Source organism: Halyomorpha halys, unplaced genomic scaffold, assembly GCF_000696795.3.
Source record: "Halyomorpha halys isolate HHAL.00 unplaced genomic scaffold, Hhal_1.1 Scaffold72.1, whole genome shotgun sequence".
Lineage (NCBI taxonomy): Eukaryota > Metazoa > Arthropoda > Insecta > Hemiptera > Pentatomidae > Halyomorpha > Halyomorpha halys.
In genome coordinates, this window is record NW_027109364.1 from 55,323 (window position 1) to 65,351 (window position 10,029).

Here is a 10,029-nt window from a genome sequence, read left to right on the forward strand (position 1 = left end):
GTTTGAAGTACCACCAATGGGTGGTTCCTTCCCAAGATTTTCAAGTGTATATGAAACATACTACATATTTACCTATTGTATTATTTTGTACAGTTGTAACTTACAATAAATGAATAATAAAAAAAAAAAAAAAAACAATTACAACTAAAAAATAAAAATAAAATATTTATTGTTAACCAACGTTTCGCCCAACATTGTAGGGCTTCATGAAAAATCAAGATACAAACATTTTCGAATCAAAACATGAAAATAAATGTATTTGAAAACAATTATTATGTTTATAAAGTATATAAAAAGGAATTAATAATAGCAATATAAGGAAGAATACATATAGGTGGACTGGAAACAAATATTCTTATTATTAATTATTTTTTATTTACTTTAGAAACATAACATTAACATTAATTCTAAAATGTTTGCACCATTTTTTTTTATTTAGCCCTGATGAAACCCCGTAAAGTTGGGCGAAACTTTGGTTAACAATAAATAGTTTTATTCTACTGTTTTGATACTTTTATTGACCGCCACTTTAGCTTATAACTTTATTAATAATTATATAAAAAATTCAAATAGTCTCAACCTTCTTTATTAAATCATATTACCGACGTTTCAGCCGATCCGGACATCATCAAGGAAAATATCAATTTTAGCATCACAGCCTCACATTGAGAGATAAATGCTTTATTCATTCATGCTGCTCAAATACATTGAGTTGCTACTATACACAGCATACCAATCAATCTATGATCAAATATATATGCAATAATTTTTTTATATCTTTATTAAAATTTACAACTGTACATCATTATATCATTATATATTCGGTAAATCTGATGTAAGTTTATAATAGAGTGATACAGGCGTGTAGAGAAAGTACCCATTTGTAGCACTCTAATGACATTTTTACATTAGCAGGTCTCGTGAACATCTTCTTTTCAGGCGCCTTGGGGCATTGTCAGGAATAGAAGAGGAAGCAGGATTAGAAACTAGTGGGTTTGGGAGTTTATAATGGAAGGATTAATATCTGATTTCGTCTAGATCTGTTACATATGGGGAACATCACGGTCTTTATGGATGGTTTTATTTGTGAAAAAGTAAGGAGCATTAAGGATTTTAGGAAGGATTTTGAATTGTAAGGATTGGAGAGGAATTTGAAGGTTTAGTGGAGCCCAAAAGCCCAATTCCGTATGTCCAGATAGAACTTATTATTGTCATGTAGATCAGTCTTGATTGAGTCTCAGTAATGAGTTGAAAGTTTAGACCGTTTGTCTAGTAAGTGCTGTAATAGTTTCCTGTCTTTTCAGTCTTGTGTGAGGATTCCAGGTTAGTCGTTTGTCCAGATATAGTCCAAGGTAGCGGATCTGTTCGAGAGGAGTAAGAGAAATATTATTAAAGGATACTGTTGGGCAATTCTAAGTTTTACGACGAAGCAAATTTATAAATAACACCAAAATAATCAATAGCTTGTATTTAATTACATTTAATATGAGGTTACTTAGATGATCTTGGCCATTGAACCTTGAACTCACTTCGTACATACTCTTAAGTCGGAAAAGAATATTTAGGAAATTTTTCATTATTACAATATTTCTTTAACAATATATTCTATATATAGTAGTTAAAATTAAAAAAGATACATCCATACAGACATTAAATATAAGTTTCATAATGATTTCATCCTATAAAACTCTTCTTACAAGAGAGAACAGCTTTTTTTTTTTTTAATGGGCATCATCTGAGAAAGTATTGCATTCAGACTGGAATGTCCAAGCTTGTCATAACTTTACTAACTAATTAGTGCTAGGAAAAGAAACTGGTTCAAAAATCGTGATTATAAAAATAATTTATACGAACTAATTTCTCTGTTTTTGCTTAAGTACATGAGACATGTTAGAGTTATAAAGTGTACAGGAAAAAATGGCAATCTGATATCAGTAATAAACTGCAGAATATGGCAAGAATAATTTGTATTTCATGCATCAGGATATCATTTGTAATGCAAATGTACTCCATGCAATAACAATATATGATATTATGTCGAAATATTATATAATACTTTATTGTCTTGTTGAAAATATAAGATTTCACTACCCCGTTAAATAAATACAAAATTGTCAAACATAAATTTGTACAAGAAATGAATTCATTTCTTATCCGTCTTCCTGTTCTTTGTACCCCTCCCTCCCCCCCCCCCGGTCAACTGCCCCTTATAACCAATATTACGGGTATTCATGATGTTGTGTTAAATGTAATATATTTTACCATGTTAAATGTTATAAGTATAGGATTGTGAGGAGCCCTATTTGAAGTCATGTTAAATGCTTAAGAGCTCCTAGTGGATTTTTTGATCAACTTGTCTTATAACCTTTCCTTCCAAAACTTCATGTTATTGTTTACTTCTAAGTTTTGATTAATGTAATATATTACAACATTCCTAAAGTAAGTGAAATGTATGTATACGTTGTGTGAGAGTTTGCCAACTGAGTGCCTTGTTGATCTGGCTTATGAGGAAGAGAATCAAGAAGAACTAATTGACAACTATCATTACATTAATGTCATCCATTGCTATATTAGTTTTAAAAACATCCAAAATAATCAAAACAAAAACCATGTGCAAGTAACCTACCGCGACAAAAAAAAAATTTATGGACTCAGCTGGTCTGTTGCATGACCTGGTAACAGACTCTCAGCCATGTTGTATGCTATATCGTTTTAACATGGTAAAAGATGAAAATATTTCTCTATTTAACATGAGTTTTTCCATTTAACACGCTTTAACATGTTAAACTAAAGATCATGAATTCCCCTATTGTAACCCCTGCCTTCACTAGACCCAGCCCAACCCCAGCCAAAATTATTTCTTATACGTCACCTGGTGAAGTCCATCAAGGTGGGGCGAAACGTTGGGGTTCAATAAATAAATGTTATACTAAAATTATTAACCTTCTGTTCGTTTTCAATGTTTTCACGATAAATTACGCCGAACTAAAGTGGCTCTATCCATCCTTCCGATGCCAGTATTTGTTAGCTTCCTTTCTATTCCAAGTAATTAGTACTCAATGCTCCTCCTATATCCTAGAAAACCTGCAATTCAAATTCTCTGTTCAATCCCGTTTATCTGACCTCTACCCCCCACCTCACCGAACTGCTGCCTTTGATAAACCGTTTTTTAAAACCACGCTGTTTATCTCTGGAACTCCATTTCCTCTAACGTACGTTATGTACCAACCCTTCCCTTGTTTAAATCCCTTATATTTCACTACGTTTTACTTCACCAATCTTACCCATTATTATAATTGTACAGATATTTTGTAATTAACTTTTTGTTTTGTTTGACTTAGTCAGTCAGTTTTTTGATTAAATTTATCTAGTTTTTTCTCTCTGTATATAAGTTATAATTAAGAGTGACAACACTGTTTTATAACCAACAAATATTATTATAAAATTAAAATTGCCTTTGTAATTGTTCTAGGGGACCTATACCCAAAATAATAAACTATTTTTCATTTCATTTCAAATTACATATAGATATAATCCTATAGAGATAATCCGTAATAAGTTATTTTAATCATAACATAGAAGTAAATAATAATATCAAGGTTATAAAACTAGTTGCTCTGAAAATCCTCTAGGAGCTCTCAGCATTTAACATGACTTTAAATAGGGCTGCTCACAATCCTATACTTATAAAATTTAATATGTTAAAACATTTTACATTTAACAAATCATTAATACCCCTAATAAAGAAGAAGCCAAGTTGGAAACAAGTAGTTTTTAGTGGTTAGGAAGTTCATCATAGAAGGATTGGTATCAGGTTTTGGGCTAATAGATATAAAACATCAGGGTCCTGATGGATTATTTGATTTAGGACATAGTAAGGAGCTTTCATTTTTTATTTTACTAAGGATTTTGGATTGTAAGAACTGGATACGAGAGGAATTCGATGTTTTAGTGCAGCCCCAAAGCTCAACTCTAGTAAGCGCTATGATAGTCGGAATCGAAGAACAGTTTTCCGTCTTTTCAGTCTTGCTTACTTGACTGAATTTCATTCAAAGTCTTTTGTCTTGATGTGGTTTTAAGTAACGAATCTGTTCAACATGAATAAGTCGATATTAAAGAATACTGTAGGGCAGGAAGGTTTCAGAATCTAAACCATTAATATTCAATATGATGGAAATTTATAAAAAATAAAATAAAATAACCACAGTGATCTGATAAAAAACATTCTTCTTGATTTTTGAACAAAACGTGTCATTAAGTTGGCGAGATAAGGAAGTGAATATTTTTTGCTCATTACTAAAAATTTGAAAAACTGAATACGATTTTATTCCTGTGCTCTGTACCACTCAAAAGTACTCTGTGACCACTATAACATTCTTTTGTTTTTTTCTTCAATGACTCCTTCGATTCATTCATTAGAACAGCCTATAAATGAAGTGGCCAGAGACCATTAATTTGAATTATATTGTGTATAATAATATAATATAATTGTATAAAATAAACTATAAAACTATAAAAAATAGTCCTTTTTTTTCCTATGCCAAAGCTCCAATAATTTTTGGAGACAAAAATTAAATATAGCCGTTAAATAAAAATGAATTATGAAATAAATTATAATATTTTTTCTTCTAAAAATTATTTTATTGTCATGAATGTCATGCAATAAAAAAACATTTTTTTATTTCATTCATCAAGATAATTTCTTCATTTGAAACGATGTTTAGATATTTTATTTTCGTCTCTTTTTAGAAGCAAATTGAAGGTTGAAACAAAATTGGCTCCGAGACCTTTTGAGATGAATTACTGTTCTAATTCTAGCAATAGCTTCACTCAAGTTATGAGTGTATGCAACTCGAGCGCTTTCACTCAGTCACCACGGGCCCTTAATAACAGTGATGTGGCTGACAGAGAAGCGCTGAGATCTCTTGCAGCCATGATTTTCCTTCCAAACGAGGTGGCAAGGCTTGGCTTGGAGTTCCCCATGGATATCTAAACATGGTATATAGATGCGAAGGTGTATTTATTTTATTGCTAATATTTTTTTTTTTATATTTATAATTTGATGTAAGTTTATAGTGCAGTGATACAGGTGTGTAGAGAAACTACCAGAACTCTAATAACATTTCTACATCAGAGGGTCTCGAGGCTATCTTTTTTTCAGTCACCTCGGAGCATTGTCAGAAATAAAAGAGCTTGCTTCCTCTTTTATTTCTATAAACTAGTGGGTTTGGGAGTTTATAATGGAAGGATTAATATATCGTTTCGTCTTGATCGGTTACATATGGAATATCACGGTCTTTAGGGATGATTTTAAATGTGACAAATAAGGAGCATTCAGGATTTTGGATTGTAAGGATTGAATACGAGAGGAATTCGATGGTTTAGTGGAGCCCCAAAGCTCAACTCCCTATGTGCAGATGGGCCTTATTATTGTTATGTAGATCAGTCTTTTTGTAATGAGTTGGAAGTTTAGACCGTTTGTCTAGTAAATGTTGCAATTGTCGGAATCTACGAGCAGTTTCCTCCTGTCTTTTCAGTCTTGTGTGAGTATTCCAAGTTAGTCTTCTATCCAGATGTAGCCCAAGGTAGCGGATCTGTTCGACAGAGGTATATCCGATAGGGCAGTCGGTATGCTTACTACTTAAATTTTAATTTGATGTTTTTTTTACTTCCTCAGTTTTATTTTATTATATTGTTGATATAGATTAATTTTTTATTTATAAAAATCATGATAGTGATAGTATTTTTTTATTTAAATGTTTCTTTATTATAATTATTTTTTTCATTTTAATTCAGTGGAGACTGTTGTTATAATTTACATTTTTCTTTGCTTTTTTTTATATTGTATGAATGAGTATTTGAACATTCATTTGAGGCATACTGTATTATTCTATTCAATAAAAATATAATTGAAAAAGGTTTTCTGCGAAAACATCTTTGTTTTGGTATATTTTTATTTTATTTAATTTAGTTGGACTTTCGTTTAATTGCATTTTCTTTTAGCATTGTACCATTGGATATGATTATTTGTAAAATAATTTCTATTAATTTTTTGTATATTTAATTTAAATTTAGATAGTCGAAACTTTCTCATAAATGATGATCTCCTCTTGAGAGATTGTGACGTGTACACCGCCCAATACACCAAGTAAGTGTCTGTTTTAAAGTAAAGATAAGTATGGATAGCCTAGGGTGTATGATGTTTTTTTTTTTATGTTTCAAAGTTAAATTAGGAGCTAATTTAGAGTTCAGAGGCCAGATTAGACATCAAAGAAAATAAATAAATTTCCTGTAATAATTAAAATATGAAATAAGGTTTTGGTAAATAATAATATTAACTCTATTTAAAGAAACATTTATTATAAAAATACAGAACCTATACAAATATACAATAAATAAATTAATATTAAAGATTATTAATTACATTTATGGAAATGTTACTAAAATTTTAGTTACAATTTATCACTTACAATACAATTTTAGTCAGTGATATAACTTTAAAAAAAAAAAAATTCTAATGTGATATTTTCTAACACTAATACAAATCTCTGGTTAACGGGACAGAACGGTCTGGAATACGATACACTCAAACTGCACAGTTTATAATACACAATGATATTACTAAAACTTATTTAAGTTAGGAACATAATACATAACGTTTTCTACATCAGCGAACAACTATTAAATTATATATTCAATTACAATAACAAATAATAAGAAAACAATAATAGATATGCTACGCATGTTTTTTAAGATTAAATTAATGAAATTTTCTATAATAGGGATAGTTTCCTAAAAAAAAAATGTTAAGAAGGAGAAAATAACTATATATAGGCAGTGACATTATTTACATAACACTAAAAAGACAACAAAAATACATGAATTTATAAAATTATCAAATTTTTATATAAATGCATTTTATTTATAAAGATTGGAAACGATTTTTAAATTATATCGAGAAATTCCAAAGTAGAAAGACATATAGTTAGTGACGTAATAATGAGGTCATAGTTCTCTATATTGTCATGTATAAACTTTTATTGTTAATTCGTCTACGAATACTAGGGATGCGACATAGATAAAAAAACATCGATGTTTTAAAACATCGATGTTCAATACTAAAACATCGACAAAAAACATCGATGTTGAAAAACAGTTTTTTTAACCGTTTCTGTAACATAAAGACAGTTCTAAAGACTACGCATGCCCCGGCCAGTCAGAAGTGCTTTTTCAATCAACCAATAGGACATGAAATCCAAAAAACCTCAATGTTTTAAAATATAGTTGCTTAAAATACATTACCCAAAAAACATCGATGTTTTTGAACAACTATTTCAGAAACATAAGGTCTGTTCCAATGATCATGCATTCTACGGCCTGTCAGAAGTAGGTTTTGGAACTAAGAATCCGACATCGACAACAAAAAACATTGATATTTTAAAAATATCATTGCTTACAATACATTACCCAAAATACATCGATGTTTTTGAACAACGTGATGGTTGGAGGTCCTTTTTTATCCCACCACATTGTTGATAGGAAATTGTTTATACCGTAAATTTTTTGTTTTCATTTAGTTACTTTTGGAAAAAAAAAAATTAAAGATTGGGGCAAACGTAAAACATCGAAAGTAAAACATCGGCTTAAATACATCGATGTCAAAAACATCGATGTTTTCAAAACATCGACATCGAAGTCGCATCCCTAACGAATACTAAATGTGACTTTAAATTATTTTGCTATGTTCCAATCTTTTAAAATAAAATGCTAGCGTATGAATTTTATAATATAAAATATATGAAGCCAATTTAAAAATGAACTAATAATGCTGTGGTAAAACAAAATTTTTCCATATCTTTAATCCTGTTATGCTATTTACAAAATTATTTCTTGATTCAAAAAAATAATCGTTTTAATTTAAAATTTGACATGATAATTTCAGAAATATATCTAAATTTTTTTTTAATGTTCACACTAGATTTACTAAACAGGTAAATATGACGTATTTATACTTTTGGTAAAAAAAATGAATGAGTTTGCAAGAAAATTCAGTAAACATAAATTATAGTATGTAAAATTATTAAACAAAAATAAAATAAATAAAATTTAACTTATCTAAAAGAGATTATTCCATATAACTTTTAAATAAATTTCTCAGATATTCAGATTGATAAAATATTTAAATAAAGTCATCAAATTGTCCAGCTATTGAGGTTATGACTTAGTTTAAGCATTTTTTTTATTACAATTTTTTTTTTATCTTATAATTTATTTATTGTTATTTACAACTGTATAAAAATATATACAAGTAAATTTGCTGTAGGTGACATAGTGGCATGATACAAACGTGAGGAGAATCTACCCATTGATAGAACTCTAATAACATTTCTATAGGAGAAGATCTCGAGGCCATCTTATTTTCAGGATTATTAGGTAATGAAAGAGAAGCCAGGTTAGAAACAAGTTATCACAATTTAAACCTTTTTGATTGTAGTTACAATGGATTCTTGCTAATCCGAACTATTTAAAAACCTAAAACCTTAGCGAAACATTCGAATTACCCAATGGGATACACATATTCACTTTATAAATAACAAATCAATTTATCTAAAATATAATTTCGTACTGAACATTGGATGGTTAATCATATTCATAGATAAAAAAATTAAGAATATAAATCAGCTTCTAAATCTTCATATATAGTTTAGATTTTATTTTATATAAAAATAGTTGATATTTTCAACAAAATTATTTAAGATCAACACGTAAGGTGTTGATAATATGGTCTTGTTGAATGTATGTATATAAGTATAAAATATAAAAAATCGAATCTTAATTCCCCCCTACTAGTTTCTAACCACTGCTTCCTCTACCATTTCTGAAAATCCCCCTAGGCGCCTGAAAAGAAGATGTCCACGAGACCTGCTAATATAAAAAAAGGGTGCTAACGATGAGTAGTTAATAAAATAAAATTAGTATTTATAGTAGTAAATAAAATTTACTGAATGTATGTATATGAATATGCAGTTGTAAATAGTAATAAATAAATTTTTAAAAAATAAGGATTATAATATGGTCCAGATAAGCTAGAGGCCACTATATGTACCTGACTCACTAAATTTTAAAATATCACTTACGCCATTTTGTTCTTAACTCCCTCATTTATATTATTTTAATTTATTTATCATATTAGAAATAAAGAAAATAATGATAAAAAAAAAAGAGCGTAAATCTAGTGTGAATGTGATATAACCATTTTAACAAGTTATGATTTCATGGTAAGTATTAACAAAGGAAGAATAAACATTCAAATTTATGATTATGATTATAGCTTCTTTTCTTAACAGAACACGTGCAACAAATCCTGTATAATACAATTCACCATTCTGACAATCTAATCAACTCTCGGATGTGGAAAATATCCTTTTTTTTTATTTTCTTTTATAGACCTGCAGAGAGCGCATAAAAACTATAATAACTTAAAGAGCAATGAATTTTTATTGCGGCGATAAAAATAAAGTTTGAGGATTTTAGGTGCTCGGGAGAACATATCTACTGCTTATCATTATCATATAGAAGCAGTTATCACAGATCATCTGGGCCTAATGTGAGAGCTGGCTAGCTCCTCATATCGCCCTCGCGAAGAGCCTTCGTCTTCTTCTTCTACCTCGGTGTTGTGAAGAGTCAATCCTCCTTGGACGGTACCGTGGAGTGGTTGTACAACCCCTGTGCCATTAGCTGGAGTGCGAGGGGGTTCCTGTTCCCAGAGGCCTTCTTGATCTTGGCCCTCTTGTTCTGGAACCAGATCTTGATCTGAGCCTCGTTTAGGCCCAGTTCGGAAGCCAGTGCTTGCCGTCTCTTTTCAGTCAGGTATCTGCAACAACAAGAACGCAAGTTATATTTTTAAAACACTTCTTATATTATTTTATCATTATGTTATTTTATTTATTTATTTTTCATACAGATAGTCTGATTATGTTCATCTTGTCTATTCTTTTGTTTGTATATATTTTAAGAGTTTTTTTTTTG

General features: G+C 29.7%; 1 protein-coding gene across 1 annotated transcript in view; it reads right to left on the minus strand.

Annotated features, from left to right (window-relative positions):
- Positions 1 to 6,339: 6,339 nt before the first annotated feature.
- LOC106692801 (segmentation polarity homeobox protein engrailed) overlaps positions 6,340 to 10,029 on the minus strand; it is a gene marked incomplete in the record, with an annotated part of 159,550 nt that continues 155,860 nt past the window's right edge. The window contains 1 exon segment of the mRNA XM_067047542.1: positions 6,340 to 9,874. Coding sequence (XP_066903643.1) covers positions 9,685 to 9,874 — 190 coding nt within the window.